The 19,611-nt window shown below is 37.4% G+C and overlaps 1 protein-coding gene across 1 annotated transcript in view; it reads left to right on the top strand.

The window, feature by feature from the left end:
* The window catches only part of LOC136874341 (phospholipid-transporting ATPase ABCA1-like), a 372,334-nt gene that overhangs the window by 42,747 nt on the left and 309,976 nt on the right, over nt 1-19,611 (top strand). Inside the window, 4 exon segments of the mRNA XM_068227760.1 lie at nt 5,558-5,746; nt 11,667-11,794; nt 18,862-19,026; nt 19,129-19,287. Coding sequence (XP_068083861.1) covers nt 5,558-5,746; nt 11,667-11,794; nt 18,862-19,026; nt 19,129-19,287 — 641 coding nt within the window.

The following is a 19,611-nucleotide window of genomic DNA, read 5'->3' as shown; positions in this document are numbered from 1 at the left end:
CCTTTACTCATATCATTTATATATATAAGAAAACATAAAGGTCCGATAACACTGCCCTGAGGAACTCCCCTCTCAACTATTACAGGGTCAGACAAAACTTCACCTACTCTAACTCTCTGAGATCTATTTTCTAGAAATATAGCAACCCATTCAGTCACTCTTTTGTCTAGTCCAGTTGCACTCATTTTTGCCAGTAGTCTCCCATGATCCACCCTATCAAATGCTTTAGACAGGTCAATCGCGATACAGTCCATTTGATCTCCAGAATCCAAGATATCTGCTATATCTTGCTGGAATCCTACAAGTTGAGCTTCAGTGGAATAATCTTTCCTAAAACCGAATTGCCTTCTATCGAACCAGTTATTAATTTCACAAATATGTCTAATATAATCAGAAAGAATGCCTTCCCAAAGCTTACATACAATGCATGTCAAACTTACTGGCCTGTAATTTCCAGCTTTATGTCTATCACCCTTTCCTTTATACACAGGGGCTACTATAGCAACTCTCCATTCATCTGGTATAGCTCCTCCGACCAAACAGTAATCAAATAAGTACTTCAGGTATGGTACTATATCCCAACCCATTGTCTTTAGTATATCCCGAGAAATCTGATCAATTCCAGCCGCTTTTCTAGTTTTCAACTTTTGTATCTTATTGTAAATGTCATTGTTATCATATGTAAATTTTATTACTTCTTTGGCCTTAGTCTCCTCCTTTATCTCGACATTATCCTTGAAACCAACAATCTTTACATACTGCTGACTGAATACTTCTGCCTTTTGAAGATCTTCACATACACACTCCCCTTGTTCATTAATTATTCCTGGAATGTCCTTCTTGGAACCTGTTGCTGTCTTAAAATACCTATACATACCCTTCCATTTTTCACTAAAATTTGTATGACTGCCAATTTTGCTTGCCATCATGTTATCCTTAGCTGCCTTCTTTGCTCGATTCAATTTTCTAGTAAGTTCCTTCAATTTCTCCTTACTTCCACAGCCATTTCTACCGCTATTTCTTTCCAGTCTGCACCTCCTTCTTAGCCTCTTTATTTCTCTATTATAATAAGGTGGGTCTTTACCATTCCTTACCACCCTTAAAGGTACAAACCTGTTTTCGCATTCCTCAACAATTTCTTTAAACCCATCCCAGAGTCTGTTTACATTTTTATTTACCGTTTTCCACCGATCATAGTTACTTTTTAGAAACTGCCTCATGCCTGCTTTATCAGCCATATGGTACTGCCTAACAGTCCTACTTTTAAGACCTTCCTTTCTATCACATTTATTTTTAACTACCACAAAAACAGCTTCATGATCACTAATACCATCTATTACTTCAGTTTCCCTATAGAGCTCATCTGGTTTTATCAGCACCACATCCAGGATATTTTTCCCTCTGGTTGGTTCCATCACTTTCTGAATCAGCTGTCCTTCCCATATTAACTTATTTGCCATTTGTTGGTCATGCTTCCTGTCGTTCGCATTTCCTTCCCAATTTACATCTGGCAAATTCAGATCTCTTGCTACAATCACATTTCTTTCCATGTCGTTTCCCACATAGCTGACTATCCTGTCAAATAATTCCGAATCCGCGTCAGTGCTACCCTTTCCCGATCTGTACACTCCAAATATATCAAGTTGCCTATTATCTTTAGAAATGAGCCTTACACCTAGAATTTCATGTGTCTCATCTTTAACTTTTTCGTAGCTTACAAAGTCTTCTTTCACCAGAATGAACACTCCCCCTCCCACCATTCCTATCCTATCTCTACGATACACACTCCAGTGCCGTGAGAAAATTTCTTTCTGTGTTCGTGCGACATAAAACATATATCTGGCAAAAGCCTTTTGCTAAATAAATAAATAATCACCGGGCTGAGTGGGTCAGATTGTTGAGGTGCTGGCTTTCTGACTCCAACTTGGCAGGTTTGATTCTGGCTCATTCCGGTGGTATTTGAAGGTGCTCAGATACGTCAGCTTCGTGTCGGTCATTTACTGGAATCTAAAAAAACTCCTGTGGGACAAAATTCCGGCACCTTGGTGTCTTCGAAAACCAAAAAATTAGTTAGTGGGACGTAAAGTCAGTAACATTATTAATAAATAATTAACCTGAAACTTAAGGTACCAGAAGGAAGGGATCAAATCAAGAGGAAAAAAACAAAGAAACTGAAAAGAGCTACAAAGAGCCAGGAAGCAAGTACATCAACATAAGCCACTGATAGAAAGAGGCATGCCAACCTTTGTGTCTCAGAATATCAGCAACAGCATTCGGGTGACTAAAAATTTAAACATGAACATCCTAAGTGATTGTCTTGTCAACGGTGGGTACAGTAGCTAGTTCATGCATATCTCAGTCTCAAAATCTTTCTGAGAGGTGGTTGGTCTCTGATGTCGCTTCCTGTTATTTCCATTTCCTGCTGGTCTTCAATCTCTTCTGGTAACCATGGTGTCCTAATATTCCTGTCTTCCAGTTGGTGAGAAGCTGGTTCTTCAGCCTGGAAGGGTTCATCCTCAAGATACGTCTATAGGAGTCAGAGGTCTCTACTTGGCCATACCTTGTGATCTTTCCCATGAAAGTATAGAACTCCTGATTATGTTACCACCTGTATTCACCCTTCTCTGTGACTGGTCCCAAAATATTGCTCTCATTATCTTCCTTTCCTTGGCCTCCAGTTTGTCAGTCAGGTCTTTCCTTTTAAGAATCAGACACACTGAAGTGTGCAGAGTTGGTGAATGACTGCATGATAGTGTCTGAGTTTGGTGTGGTGATAGAGACACCTCTTGTTGCAAGTGTCTTAGTCAGTTAGTACACCAGCTCTAGCAAATAGTAGGTCTTAAATTTCTATGTTATAATTTCTGTTCTTAAACATATTTACATATTGCACTACCTGGTGAAAGAAACAAAAGCTGTAAACAGCTTAGAGGTGACTTGTATAAAGTTTATAGCAAACATTGGGATACTATGGGTTGTGATATGTCTTAACAACATATTCCTTCCCTATGTATATGCAGTGGGAAGGAACAAACAAGTGAAAATCAAGTCATGAATAGAAAGGCCAGCAGTGACTTTAACAGCAATGAGATAGCATAGTAATACAACCAGGGAGTAAGAGTACCGTAAATAAGATAATATGTAAGAAGAGGAATGGAATTAAAAAGTGACTAATAATTTATAGAGATCTATCTGTGAGTTTCTTTAATCTGTTGAAAACTAATTCAGGATAAAATAATTTTAGAAAATACCTGAAACAATATCATAAATTAATTTTAATTAAAGCTGTTTGTAATTAATTAATGGTATCTTCTTCAGGTATTGTTATTAACTAAGATTAACTAAGTTGAAACTGAAGGGAAATGGCTTTCACTATAACAAGGGAGGAGCAAGAAAGGGAACATGTAATAGGTTAAATTCAGTGGCATGTTGGGGTGGAAAGAAGAGACAAGGACAAATCACGTTTTTATACTCTACCATCTTCACACATATAGATTCACAATTAAGTATTTATTTATTTTCCACCTAGTCGATACAATGATTGCTTAAGGCAATTTTTAATGGTCAAAAGTGGTACATGTTTCGTATATTATCAACATCTTCAGCCACATAACACTGTTTAGATGAAAAATATAGAAAATTGACAAAGTAATGCTTTAGAGGAAGAGTCCTTAAAATTAACATAAGATTGACAACATTAAAACAAACAAATAACTCAAGAGAAAATATATAAATTATTTCTACAATAGAAAGCAGTTGTCAAGGAAACACTTGTACAATATTCCATAGAGAATATGTCCTAATGAATATTCTTTTCTTAATAATTCATGAAAAAGGGTCAATTTATAAATTAAAAAAATATATAATTTATAAGTAATTCCTAGGAATTAGTTATATTTTCATCTGCATTAATAATAAGAGCCACACTGTGATATCTGGATTTCATCATTTTGATAATTACTTATAAATTATATATTTTTTAATTTATAAATTGACCTTTCTTCATGAATTATTAAGAAAAGAATATTCATTAGGACATATTCTCTATGGAATATTGTACAAGTGTTTCCTTGACAACTGCTTTCTATTGTAGAAATAATTTATATATTTTCTCTTGAGTTATTTGTTTGTTTTAATGTTGTCAATCTTATGTTAATTTTAAGGACTCTTCTTCTAAAGCATTACTTTGTCAATTTTCTATATTTTTCATCTAAACAGTGTAATGTGGCTGAAGATGTTGATAATATACGAAACATGTACCACTTTTGACCATTAAAAATTGCCTTAAGCAATCATTGTATCGACTAGGTGGAAAATAAATAAATACTTAATTGTGAATCTATTGAAGTGCGATACGGACCATGAAGCTGATTTTATGTAATTCACACATATAGCTCATCAACGTCAGTTCTTATACATCTATCTCTTCTGAGTTGCTGATGAACTCGCTTCTGGTTCTCAGCTTGTTCAGGAGGGTGGACATTGACACGTTTTGAAGGGTTGCGATCTTCATAGATCTCTGGAATGGCCTGTTCAAATTACTGATTCAAATTTCACTGAGCACCGGTGGAATAAACTGGGAAGAATAGTTTGCCATATCATCCAAATCTTGTAGAAGATTCTCGTGGATGAATACAACATATTCCTTCCTTATGTATATGCAGTGGAGAGGAACAAAAAAAGTAAAAATCAAGTCATGTATTAGTAATGCAACCAGGTAGTAAGAGTAATTAAGGTAATATATAAGAAGAGGAATGGAATAAAATAGTGACTAATAATTTATGCAGGATTAATCGTGAACATACCCTGAGAAGATGGGATGCGTTATCACAAGAGATTGTAATGGTTTCTTTTGAAGAGAAATTGAAAGTTTTAGTGAAGTGGAGTAAACTAGCAGGAAACTGCTATTATGTACAGATGATAATTAGTCAGAATATTTCATAATTACTCAAACAGTGATGTGAATTTCATCATGTGTTACGTGCCCCTCTTACATAATTCGGTCATTTTTGTAACAGTTATATTTAACAACAGAAGTTCTTACTTTCTGAATAAAATAATGAATATGTTCATAATAAATAATGGTGTGTGGCCCCCGGAGAGGCCTGGTGTAGGTCTTTTGATTTGACTCCCGTAGGCGACCTGTGCATCGTGATGAGGATGAAATGATGATAAAGATGACACATACACTCAGTCCCCATGCCAGGGGAATTAACCAATTATGGTTAAAATTCCTGACCCTGCCGGGAATCAAACCTGGGACCCCTGTGACCAAAGGCCAGCCCACTAACCATTTAGCCATGGAATCGGACAATATGTTGATGAAATTCACATATCAAATAAATCTTCATTTAAAAAGAGTGTTGAAGTGTGTGTTTTTTTTGCCATTCCTATTGAATTTTAATTCATTCTGATGCCTTCACTTTGTCTTTTGTCTCTGTTTACATCATAACTTCATCTCCCTGTTTTCTCACCTGTATTTATTTGCATATTTTGAAAGTGATTGTATAAAATATGTTTTTGTTGGTTGCTAATTATTTTATGCCTTTCTGTTCTCCAGAATCAACAGTTATTAAATATTAACACCTTATTTTGTAACGAAAGCTTTTTATCTGCTCTGCTGCCAACATCTGCACCGGAAGAACTGGCTATAACCAGTAAAGAGCTGTGTGATTTATCCGAGGGCAATAGAACAAGACTGATTTCCTTACTTAAAAATGAATTAAATTCTACAGGAACCTTGAAAGAGGTAAATATGTTAATCATCATCACTTGTTAATCTGTCCATGGACAGGTTTGAACCGAACTCTTCCCTCCAGCGTTTCTAGTCCTGACTAAGCCCTTTCAGCCCTTTGTACTCTTCCCTCCAGTGTTTCCGGTCCTGAGTAAGCCTTTATTATTAAAATTTATTAAACACAATTTGTACACTACAGAGCTTTACAGAAAGTTGTTGTCCTCAGCATAAAATCTTAATGATTTTGTCCATGCTATGCACTTGAGTAAATGGTACTGATCACATCGTTGTCCACATAGTGTACAGATGCATTGGCCTGATGCTTGGCGAAACGCTCATGGGATGCAGATTCTGTAGTGGAAGCCATGTACAGTCATTCTTGTATAAACACGTCGCAGTGAGAAATTTAGATCCTTCCATTCATCTGTATTCATGGCTGGTGTAAGATAAAATTACAGTAGTTTTCAATTTAATTAGCTTTTTCTTCCCTTTCTCTTATATGGGTTTCATATGCAGATGTTTGAAGCAGGTTGTTCTTTATCGCTAACTGTCTGATGAAAATATCTGTGGTGGCTAGGAGGTAGACAAGTCTTGACCTAGTTGTTTATGATAGTCTAAAGGCTCTAAGTAGGTAGGTTACATTGACCATCTCTGTTTTCCTGAAGTTTGCGAGAGTGAGGTGGACCCAAATTTGGGTAATTGCATAACACGCTATCGAAGCAATCTTGATGTGAAATAAACTTAAGGCTGAATCAAGTGATAATTTTTCTAAATTCTTAATTGCAAATATGGCTTTGATAGCAATTGTGCATCTCTCTCCTATATGCTTCGTGAATGATTTTCCCATGACTTGAAGTGTTAGTCCTAGGTATTTGTAAGAATTTACCAGCTCTAGTTGACCATTTCCACAGTAGAAGATGTCTGTCTTGGAGATGTTTCCCCCTCTCCTGAATTTCATGACTTTCGTTTTGTTGGTATTGATGTCTAGTGCATTGCATTGTGACCAAGAGTAAAGCTAAAGCTTGTTCAGTCCTTTCTGTACAGTCAGGCTGCTTTTAGAAAGAAGAATCATGTCGTCCGCATAGAGAAGCATTGTGATGTCTTCAGATGCAATTTCATGTACTGCAGCGTGGGTAAATATATTGAATAGAAACGGGCTAAGAGGGTCACCGTGGAGGACTCCATTAGTTTGGACTGTTGGCCTTGATTGGCTTACTCGGAGACTGATAGCAGGTTAAACTCCATTATGCCAAGCAAATGCTGGGGCTGTACCTGAAATAAGGCCATGGCCGCTTCCTTCCTACTTCTAATCATTTCCTGTCCCATCGTCGCCATAAGACCTATCTGTGTTGGTGCGACGTAAAGCAACTTGCAACAACAACAACAACAACAAACTCCATTATGCCCTTGATTAGTAGCAGCAAATCATTTCGTCTACCCAGAATAGTAGTTAGTTTTTCTATCGGGCCTGTGGCTGAATGTGTGTCAGCATGATATTTGAGATAACTTTATTAAAGGGAGCGCATTCGAGTGCAATTTCGCGATAAACGTCAGGGGAGTCTTACGCGCCTTTTCCTTTGTATAAAATTTGGACTATAGATTCTCTCCACTCTCTGGGGATCTTATGTTGTTTAATGCATTCATTGAATAAAGCTGTCCAGATCTCGATGGTAGATGGTAATGACTCTTTTAATATTTAGTTAGTCAGGTTGTCAGGTCCTGCTGCTTTTCTCTGTTTGCTTCTCAAGAAGATGGACCAAACCTCCTCTGCAGTAACTGTTAGTATAGTGACTCCTGTACTTTACCTTTACCTTACAGCGTATGGGTTCCAGAATTTTGTAAGGGGTATTTTCTGCTTCCAATATTGTTTCAAGTTCCTTCTTTCTGATGAATTGGAATCTTTTTTCTTTCACTAGAATTCTATACTTTCTTCTTTCATCTACGTATTTCGTCAATGATTCTTCAGATTAAATTTGTCTCCACTTATGTAGTTTGTTTAGTGTCGATCTTCTGAGAATGTAACACTCTTCATCAAACCATAGTTCTGGGGTTTCTCTTTGGTTGACATCAAAAGCGAAGTTGTAAACATCTCAGATGCTTTATTTATGTTGCCTGTTTCGATACAAGCCATGATTCCTTCTTTATCCAGATTTCCGTTGAACTGTATCATGTTGATTTGGCGTGGAGATCAGCATTTTGGAGTTCTCCTGGGTTCTGTGATGTCTATAAGAAAGCTTGTTTGAATTGGTATGTGCTTCCGTATTGATGTCCATAGATGCTGCTGATTCATTACCATTATTTCCTTTCTCCTGAAGAATGTTAGATCTATTGTACTGGATCCATTATGAGTGATGTAGATCTATTGTACTGGATCCATTATGAGTGATGTACATAGGTAGAATGGCTTTGCCGGTCAGAGACAATCCTTCCTCATCCAACAGATTGAAAAAGGCCTTTGCTTTCCTGTCAGGCTCAACTTTACGACAGTCACCACCTAATATTACAGGAATGTATGTGTCAATTCTTTGTAGTGCCTGTAAGATGATTTCTATAACGATTTCGGTTGCAGCCGTAGGTTTTATGTACATCCCAATGACTGCTAATTGCTTAAAGGTGGTGATCACAGAATTTTCTTCAATACATTTATTGATTAGATCTCCTAGGGATGGTTTGTAGAAGACAGATACTCCTCCAGATGGTCTCCCCTCCTGTCTTGTTTCTGCTAATGCATGAAAGGAGTAATAATCGTTAATGTTTATTGGTTCCAGAAGAAACATTTCTGTGGCTATTAAAATGTCTTCGTTGATTAATGATTTCTCTTGTACTTTCGTAAGAGATCTTAGTCCTTCTACATTCCAACTAAGGTTATGTTACAAGGAGATTCCCACCTTCCAATAAATGTCAGTTTCTTATAGCTACATGTTCTGTTTAATATTATACTCAGATTAATCTGGATCATGTTATGTAAATAATAAACTAGCTGTAAGAAACTGACAAGTATTGGAAGGTGGTAATCTCCTTGTAACATAACCTTAGTTGTGTTGAGCCAATATAGGAAAAATATGAGAGTTATAAGCTCTACATTCCAAAGAAGGAATTTCAACTTAGTATTGACAAAACTGAAAGGGACGAAAAATCATATTTTCTGGCCAGATTTCAGGACTGAATGCATTTTCCTTATACCTGAATGGTACACCAGCTTTAAAGGCTTTACTGGTACCGCTTGTGTTTAGCATTTCATATTCGGTAACCTTATTGATATTATTTTCTCGAAGGTGTTGAATAATATTTTCCACAGTGGTTTCTTGTCCCAGTCCTCCAACATAAATCCATACGTTTCTCTCTGCTGCTTTCAAGTTGCCTATTGATGCCGTGCCTTTGTAGATGATTGGGGTCCTTCTTGATCGTTGCGAAAGATGTGGGTTTTGTGAATCTGAAGTAGTTCCACTGGGCTTAGATTTGCGGCCTATTGTAGTTGTTCAGGGGGTTTCATCTGTTCTTTCATTGTATTGACTTTGTTCGATTTCTTCATTTCTCACCTCCTCTGGTTCCAAGATGCATGAGGGGTGAACCTCTGTATCATGGCTGCTTGTTTGCATTTGGTCAATATTGAGGTGTTCTTCTGTCTGTTTCTTTGCTTTGATGATGATGCTTGTTGTTTTAAGGGGCCTAACATCGCAGGTCATCGGCCATTTCTTTGCTTTATTCTGATTCTTATTCAGATTCTTTTGTGGGACTTTTGATTTTCTTGAGGAGATGGCTTAGGAGTTATTGAGATGGATACAGTTTTGCTGCCCATTTCACTTGCTAAAGCTTCCTGTATCTTTTTCTGTATCTTTTTTGCCAGCGAGATTTGCATTTGCATCTTCAAGCTATCCATGGCTGCTTCTAATGTTTTGGTGAACTTAGTCAAGAGTTCTCCCTCTTCTATTTTTCTTAGCTTCAGTTTTCAGTTTTCGCAGAGCCAAGAGAGTCTACAATTTGCTTTATGAAGCGTGTCGAATTCTCCTTGGGTTAGGCCAGCACACTCCTTATGTTCTCGCGTTCTGCATCCATTACATTCGATTGAACTAATGTCTGTGAAGTTCTTCTTACAGCTCCCACAGAATTCTGTTGGGTCACTCTGTACCGCTATATCCGACATTTTCGAGAGTACTACATGGGATATCTGTGCTAATGATAACAGGCGTACCGAGCTCAATAGCTGCAGTCGTTTAAGTGCGGCCAGTATCCAGTATTCGGGAAATAGTAGGTTCAAACCCAACTGTCGGCAGCCCTGAAGGTGGTTTTCCGTGGTTTCCCATTTTCACACCAGGCAAATACTGAGGCTGTACCTTAATTAAGGCCACAACCACTTCCTGCCCATTCCTAGCCTTTTCCTGTCCCATTGTCGCCATAAGACCTATCTGTGTCAGTGCAACGTAAAGCAGCTTGTTAAAAAAAAGGTAACAGCCGTTGCTCTTGATCAAGTTACTTTGATATGCCACAGGTGTTTTATTACTAGCATGAATGGCGATCACTCTCAGACATTCACTATTATAACCCCAAATGGCAAAACTTATATTTACACTGTCCATAATCAGATAGAATAGTGATTATATAATACTTTTTATTTCAATTAAATTCAACAATCACACTGGAAAAGATACACTAAAGCACTAGTTTATCTAACATTAGTGCTGTTAATTCAGGGAGACTTTTAAGCCCTTTGAACTTCCTTCCCATTTTCAGTCAATATAACAAAATTTCTTCCACCTCTTTCTCTTCTTAAAATCTTCCTTTCCATTATTCTTTTCTTTTGTAGAAAATCTTTCCACAGAATGTGTCCAATCCAGTTTGCTTTCTTTTTCCTTATTGCCTTGATGAAGGTTCATTTGTCCTCCACTCTCCTCAGTACGTCGATGTTGCTCACCCTATCATCCTACTCAACTTACAACATCTTTCTCCTCAACCATACATCAAAGCTTTGTTGGTAGTCTCTCTCTCTTTCATTTTCTTTCTTTCTTTCTTTCTTTCTGATAATCCATGTTGCAGATACATGTAGAACGACATTCTAGGCAATTCATTTCCTTAGTGTTAGGTTGATATATTTTGCAGTTAATGGCTCTTTTACCTTTCTAAAGGCTTCCTTTCCATAGGCTATCCTTCCTTTAATCTCCTTCGTACAAATTCTGTTGCTCGTGACCATGCTTCCAATGTATTTGAATAAATACACCTCTTCTTGTTTTTGACCCCCAATGTTCTCATTCGTCTTTTCATCCTTATCTACTCTCATTATTTTTTCTTTTTGATGTTTATTAACATGCCAAACTCTTTTCCAACTCTTACAATTTCTCTCTGTAGTTCTTTAGTCTTTGCAGTGATCGCCTGGTCATCTGCATACTTCACAGTCGGTATACTCACCCCCCGTCCAACTATTACCCCGTCTAAATTTTGTAGCACTTACTTCATCATTATATCTACATATAAATTGAACAGTGCTGGAGACAAACAGCAACCCTCCCTCATTCCTCTGCCAATGTGAACCTCCTTACTTTTCTCATTCTTCATTCTCACTACACTCTTTTGTTGTTTGTATAATTCTCTGATGCCACGCCTGTTCCTCCAGTCTATTCCTATTTAATAACTTTTTACAGATCACTCTATCAAAAGCCTTTTCCCTGTCTATGAAGCAAGCATATATTTCTCTGTTAAATTCTAGTACCCTTTCCATTAGGATCCTCATACATCTAATTGCTTTTGTGCCCCTTTCTTTTTAAACCCAAATTGGTCTTCTCCTAGATTTTCTTCTATCTTCTATTCTTGTCAGTTTGAGTAATACCTTGACCATTACCTGGGCTGCATGTGTAATGTTAATATACCATTATAATATTATAACAATTACATTAATGTACAAAAACAGAATGTTATTAATAAATCCATTTTTATTTCTCAGCTTTCAGATTATTTAGAGAATAATATTGGGCATTCTGTGGATTGGAAACAATGGCAAGAACTAAATAATATCTCCCAGCGACTGGTCCTAGATTTTACGAGAAGTAGTAGTTTTCGAGAAATTGTGATGTAAGTAATTTGACAGGTATTGCTTCAACCATAATCTCATTGTTGCTAATAATTTAAATGATCTGTTCATTTTTTTAAAGTCTTTGTAGTTGAAGAAATAGCCTTCAAAATCGCATAATTAGAATGTACTTAGACTTTGCAGTGCTGTTAGCAGACTGAATCTGAAGCATGGATCTACTATCTGATGGTAAGGAGCAAGTAATTTGCCGTGCAGGTTATTTCCATTTGACTACTCCAGGCAATGTTAGCGGCAGCATTAATCTCAGTTGCTTGAGGGGTAAATTATTGAGGGGTTCAAGGATCAGATAAAAACAAGGTATTTCCTGAGAGCTAAAATTTCTTTGCCTTATTCTATGTAGCACACACTCTAGGTCGGGGGTGCAGAAATCTCAGGTGCCAGGTAGCTGCGGCAACTGCGTTTTTGCTACTGGCGCCTAAGTCCACCCCCCCCCCCAAAAAAAGTCTGTTTTCTGTTTTTTCATACTTTCTTTCGTTTACCACCCATCAGTATGCAACAAAAGCTCTGTGACATATGATGTGACATGACATGACGTCTCTGAACGAGCTTAAAACCACGCCATGATCTTCTCAAAAATAAATAACTGCGAGACCAAAAATAATAGAGTATATATATATATATTTATTCTTCTGCACATGACCATCTGTGTATATCAAAGAACGAGAGACTTTCACTACTGATAGTAGATAGTCCACATGCACAACACAGTTGGCCCTTATCTGTTACAGGAGCAAAGTCCTTGGGGGAAGAATTGAGAACGAATTACTTCATAGACACACATAGTCAAAAGTACAGTTAATCTGTGGTACTGTATTTACATGCTAGTGGTTGTACACATGTCCTTTGTTATTATTCAAGTTTTAATAAATGCAGAGCTTTGATCCGTAAATCATAAATTGTGTATTTTTGTGGTTGTTTAATATTGTGCTAGCCTTCGAACATGAGACGCAATAAGAAACCTGAGTGTGATGACCAGTCAAACCAAGCTAATTTGGCACAATTCTTCACAACTCCTAACAATATATACTAAGTTCAATGCTAACTAGCTCAACTTGACTATTTAAAGGGATCAGGTTGGTGGGATTCATGCTGGCACCTAAACTTTTGGGCTGGCTCCTCAATTCAGAGAAAATTTCTGCACCCCTGCCCTAGGTCAGCCCACAGTGTAGATAGAAATAAGGCTCAGAAACTCTGATCCATTTTGTACGGAATAAATTTATATTTGCAGGTTTGAATGTGAATTAATTTCTTGATATCATTGATCTTTTCTGTGAAGATCATATAGCAATCGGAGGCCGCACATAACTTTTAATAGAACTGTAAAAGTTGCATGGTTCCAGGATGTTTTATTACTTTTTAAAATTTTTTGAGCAATTTTTGCCATTACATTGTGCCCTGATGTCTAAAATTAGCTTAATACAGTATATGTGGACTATGCTAGTTGCCTTTGGTACTGAGAAAGGCTATTTATTTGGTACAGTGAACTGATTAGCATTTGGAAACTAAATGCAACTTTATGGTATTCCCATGAATTTCTGGATAACCTTCTCTGGTCACCTTATTACAGAATCTATTCTTTTATATTTGATTATGTTCTTAAAATTTATTATAAAATCTGCTTGGAATACTATAGTCACACCTTGTTCTGGCCAAACTATGTTAATGATACTCATTTGAAGCAAGAAAAGGAAAATAATATGATTGAAATGACATTCATACTCCTGCCTATAGACAGCATCACAGTCAAAAGCAGCAATTTGTAGCCAACCCTTATATATCATTATCTTGGTAGCTACTGAATGCTTCCACATAGGTGGTAGTGAGCAAACTATAGCAACAAAGGATTTACAGCTCTGGTTAGTTTCTCTCCACTGTAGCTACTGTCTAGTTCACCAGTACATGATAGAACCAGCCCTGAATTGGTGAATGACAGGTCTTGGTGAATGTCTGAAGTTTGTTAGATAGTCTTAAAAATTGAATTTATCAATCAGTACAGTAGGGTATCTTTTAAAAGTTTATTTTCCAGAGTAAAAATAATTATTAAAGGATATAATTTGGGTAGGATTTCATCTTGTCCCTGGGTATAATGTTTAAATATAAGATATGACCTAAAATAGTTGTTTTACTGAATAGATATGTTTTAAAAATTTGTGTATATAGTAAAAGCTTGTTAATTTGAAATAACAATTAATTTAAAGTACTCTTTAAGTCCCTCTGGTAAACATTGCTTTATTATGGTATAGACAGCACATACACAAGACTACGCACAAAGGACAGGTCTCCACTGGTTACAGACCTTCGAAATAATCACCCAAGGTTTCCACTGTGCGTTGCCAGCAGTGGGGCAGGTGCTGAATACCATTTGCTGCATGTGTATCGCTAATGTGTGACACCTCTCTCCGAAATGATATTACGATGTCCTCTTTGTTAGCAAACCCTTGTCCACGTAATGGCTTCTTGACTTTGGGGATTAGATCATAGTCACACACCTAATGCTTCCCACAGCTCTACATGGCATTGGCGTCCATTTCTGCCTCAGAGAACTGCTATTTTAATATACGATCATTGCTCCTGATTGTCGACTTCCATCTTGTGACGCTGTCACACACACTGAACTTGGGGGCGTGCTTTAGTCCCACACTGTTGTTTACATACACCATGTAGTGGCATCATACGCAAGTACATACCGTACGTTTCCAAATGCATATCTTAGATTTTCCGTGTTGTCTCCTCTTTGTGAGAAAAAAAAAATAGTTGTCATGACTTATGACTCGACCTCCGTAATTTAAATCCCTTAATACTGCACCGGAGGTACACCCGCCCAGTACATTTAAATTAAGCACATTGGAGAATGCCATCCGATATATGAAGTTTGCAACAACTAATACAAGAAGTTTGGACATTTCTCAACAGATGTCGCTACTATAAACTCATGGTATGCCCTCTGGTGTGAAGATGAACTATTAAAATTGTAGAGTAAACTGAATCATTTATTCTTTGTTTTTGGTGTGTTAAAGTTTATAACACTTCTATCTCTTCCCACCAGCTTAGGATGTTGGCCAATAGAAAATTTTGTATATTTATTTTTCATTCAATCAAAATTTTCTGGTATTTATTTAATTATCCAATCAGAATTGGAGGTGTGTCGGGCCTTAGCCCAGAGTTTTCTGGAACTTTTCCCTCGGCTATAAAAGCTGGCACATTTTCGGACCAGGTTGTCTTAGCGATCACTCCCGTCTACAGAGTATGTGTGAGTGAAGGAGGCGGGGGGTAGGGCGTCATCCATCTTTGAGAGGTCCACCAGCTCAAGATAATGGCAGATCCTGATTAAAATCTGATAGTCTTTCAAAACTAGCTCAAGGGAAAGGTTTCAAATCTTTAGTAATGTAAAGTTCAAACTCTAAATGTAAATTTCAAACAAGACGAATTAGTCAAAATCGGGGAATAGAGAGTGAGATACACTTTCATATTCCCTCTCAACTTCATTTTGAGGTGACTGTGATTTTGTAACCTTTTCTATCTTGTAATTTCTGCAACTTAACTTTTCTCCATCTAGTCATCTCAGTAGTATAGGCTTAGCCTCTATAACGTAGAGCCACAAGCCCAAATAGGGTTTTATGTATTTAACGTAAATTTCTAGGAGTGCAAGTGTTCGCCTCTTTTTTTTTTTTTTGCCAGTAATTTAACCTTTTGTTTTTACCAAAGGCCTTGTAGAATGGGTAGGTATGTGTTACCCCTGTTGCAATCGATGACATTCAGTTTCATGTTAAAGATACTTGACTACCGGGCGAGTTAGCCGTGCGCGTAGAGGCGTGCGGCTGTGAGCTTGCATCCGGGAGATAGTAGGTTCGAATCCCACTAACGGCAGCCCTGAAAATGGTTTTCCGTGGTTTCCCATTTTCACACCAGGCAAATGCTGGGGCTGTACCTTAATTAAGGCCACGGCCACTTCCTTCCAACTCCTAGGCCCTTCCTATCCCATCGTCGCCATAAGACCTATCTGTGTCGGTGCGACGTAAAGCCCCTAGCAAAAAAAAAAAAAAATACTTGACTGTTGAGCATTGAAGACAGATAATACTGTTTTGTTAAATGTAGTTTCTGCCTAGGGAGGCCTGAAAAGTGTGAATTTTCGAAAATAGATTCCTAATTGTAAATTGGTAGAGCAAAGGCGCTCCCTCCTATTAATGTAAAGATTGAATGGTGCCTTTGGAAGGGTGGAAATGTTTGGAGAGTAGTCTCCTAGATAATTTTGTGGAGCAAAGGTGCTCTTTGGAAGATTGTATATTTTGAATACTGTCTCCTAGTGGTGTAAAAGGAATTGGGAGATCTTTCCCTATGACTGTAGGTTAGAAGGGAGCAGTTATGCTCATTTGTAGTTGTAATTGGGAGCTTCAAGCTCAGCCTGTAAAATTGTTATTTTAGATCTCTCTAAAGGCGTTGTTTCAAGCCTACAAGCTAACCTTGTAAATAACTGTTAATTACTTGGCAAGCTATTAAGATTGTGTTATTTGCTTAGCGAATTGTTTTGTTAAAATTTGGAAAGAAAAAGAAGAAAAAATAGGCGAGAAATAAAACTGCTAATTTTAAAGTTTTAAATCAGTCCTTTGATTGTGTTATATCCACCCATTCATGCCCACACCTTCTTTCACCTCTGTAAACCACGGTATCCCTGTAATAAATACAGTAATCATCATCACTTCCCTTTATCCAGCTATAGCTGGGTAGGGGCAAATATGGTTGATTGTGTTATATCCACCCATTCATGCCCACACCTTCTTTCACCTCTGTAAACCACGGTATCCCTGTAATAAATACAGTAATCATCATCACTTCCCTTTATCCAGCTATAGCTGGGTAGGGGCAAATATGGTTCCTCTCCACTTTCTTTGGTCTTTCCACCACTGCTCCTCCAACACTGTGTCCCAGTCCAGGTTTCTTTGTGTAATACTGCATTAGATTGTGTCTTTCCATCTCAATCGTGGTTGTCTATGGCCTCTCCTTCCTTGCATTTGCATTTCCATCACTTTTTTTTTTTTTTTGCATTCTTTCATCTCATTTGCTTTATGTGCCCAAACCATCTTAGTCGGCTCTTCTCTATTCCATCATTCATTTTTTCCACTCCAATTTCTTCCCGGATTTTCTCATTCCTTATTTTGTCTCTTCTACTCTTCTGTATCATACTCCTCAAGAACATTTCAGCTGCCTATATTCGACTCTCATCCCTCTTTGTCATTGTCCAATTTCTGCTCTGTAAGTTGTTGTCAGTACATAATACATCTTGTACATAGTTGTCCCATAACATGTTTCTTACACTTTGATAGAAACAGCTTCCAGCATCCAGTCGAGCATTCTCCACTAATTCACGCCCCAGGTATTTGAATGTCTCCACTACATCCAGGAGCTTGTCTGCAAGTCTAATCTAACCTTCTCCTTCTTTCTCCCCTCTAGTCATAACAGAGTTTTACTCTTTTCTACACTTATTTTCAATACACATTCTTCGATCTTTCCATTCACCACATCCAACTGTTCTTGAACCTTCATGTCCTCTTCTCTCCAAATCACAATATCATCTGCAAATAACATGATGTTCATTTCTCTTCCTCCATATGCTGCTTTTGCTGTTTTCATGTCATCCATTACTATTGTAATGAGGATTGGTGATAGAACACCTCTCTGTCTCAGCCCACTAGTGATTTTGAACCAACTTGTCCTGGCAACTTGTGTTTGCACGCAACTACAACATTCCTTGTACATTGCCATGATCATTTTTATTAATCCCTGTCCAATTCCTTTTTGCACAGACTGTCCCAAACTTTAGTCCTGGGGACACTGTCATATGCCTTTTCAATGTCAATGTTATCACCATATCATTCCCATACTCCCATTGCTTTTCTATTAGTTGTCTCATAATGAAAATGGGCTCTATTGTTGACTTCCACTTCTGAAACCAAACTGACTTTCCTGTATCTAATTTTCAACCCTCAACCTTATCCTACTTTCCAGTACCCTCTCCATTATCTTAGCAAAATGGTATATCAGAGTAATTCCCCTGTAGTTCTTCAATACTTTCTTATCATCTTTCTTAAAAATTGGGATGATTATTCCTTTTTGCCAATCCTCAGGGACTTCCTTATTCTCCCAGACAATCCCGAGAACTCGATATGTCCTCTGCAGGCCTACAGCTCCAGCTGCCTTTATCATCCCCACTGAAATTTCATGTATTCTAGCAGTTTTTCCATTCTTCATCTTTCTTACTGCCATTTCAAATTCATTCATTGTAATATCTTTGTCCATTTCTTCATCAACTAATTGCCTTTCCTGGTCGTCCATTGAATGACTGTCATTAGTACTCATGTTCAGCAACTTCTGAAAATACTCTCTCCATCTATTTCTTATTTCTTCTGGCTTTGTGAATATTATTCCACTTCATCCTTCACAAATCTGGTGTTTACTTGATCTCTCTTTTTGTTTCTTAAGATACCATACAGTAATTTCTTGCTGCTGTGCATATCATCTCTCATTTTCTGTGTGAATAAGGTCCAGCTTTTCCTCTTTCCTTCCTCCACTACTTTCTTGGTCAAATTCTTTGCCTCCACATATTTTCTTCTACTTTCTTCAGTCTTAGATGTTTTCAATGCTTTCCATGCCATTTTCTTTTCCTTCACTTTAATCTTTACCCTATCATTCCACCAATGTGTCTGTGGTTATTATTTTCCTGTACAAAACTTCTCTTTCACCTGTAAAATGTGTATCATGTATCTATATCATGTAATATATGTTCTCAACATGACCTATCGAGCTGAAAGTTTATTTGAAGCATGATGTGGTTGTGATATATTTAAAGACATTGTTTCTATAGTGCTCGAGGACTTTATTGATCCAGTTGAAAGTAAATGGTATGAAAGGTATTTAGGCTTTCTTTCCGCTGTGGATCAATCAAATGGTGTGAGAGCTGCTTGATCATGTTACTACATAAATATTACTGCTGTTAAATGAGGAGTTTATACTAGTATAGTTGTGAAATAATATTTGTTCTTATGTTTTCTAGTGGTACATCACAGTTTGTGGATCAATATCGTGAAGTGATAACAGTGGCAAAAGAATTCAATATTTCTACTATATATGCAAATTTTCTGGCTGTTCAGAGAATTCTTTGTGGTCAGAGTTCACAGAACGTAATGAATTTTCTGCAGAATAAGGAGAGAATTGCTGGGTATGTATTTCTCAATGTTTGTGTCCATTGAATTTTAATTGGAAAATTATTTACAGTTCCATCAATTGAATATTTATCATGATATTATTATTTTGATTTAAGGTTTGGTTCTTTCAAAGATTTACTGAGAGAATTGGATCGTAGAGGACGAGAATATATTAATGATACAGATGCCAGTCCTGAATGCAATGAGCTGTTTAACACGCTGGAATCAAATACCATTTCACGTTTTGTGTGGCATCAGATCAAACCATTTTTCAGGTGTGTATTGTTTTAAAGAATACAATTCATTATTCATTTAATCTCTCAGTGATATTTACACTAATGAGCAATTGAATTCGAGATATCTGGCTAGTAGATTGTAGCACCCTCTTTATTCTTGAAGATGACAGTGATGTGGCTTGGTACAAGACACTCTGCAAGACACTGGAGGTGTTCAGGAGCCATACTTACCCATGACCCCCACAATGCACACAGATTGGTTGGTCCAAGGTGCACACACCCCTCTTGACAGCATCCCAGATGTCCTCAGTTAGATTGCGGTAGTGTAAGCTTATGGTCCATGTCACCGGTTGGTGGGACGGA

Source organism: Anabrus simplex, chromosome 5 (assembly GCF_040414725.1).
Source record: "Anabrus simplex isolate iqAnaSimp1 chromosome 5, ASM4041472v1, whole genome shotgun sequence".
Lineage (NCBI taxonomy): Eukaryota > Metazoa > Arthropoda > Insecta > Orthoptera > Tettigoniidae > Anabrus > Anabrus simplex.
This window is presented reverse-complemented; position numbering and strand designations above follow the sequence as displayed.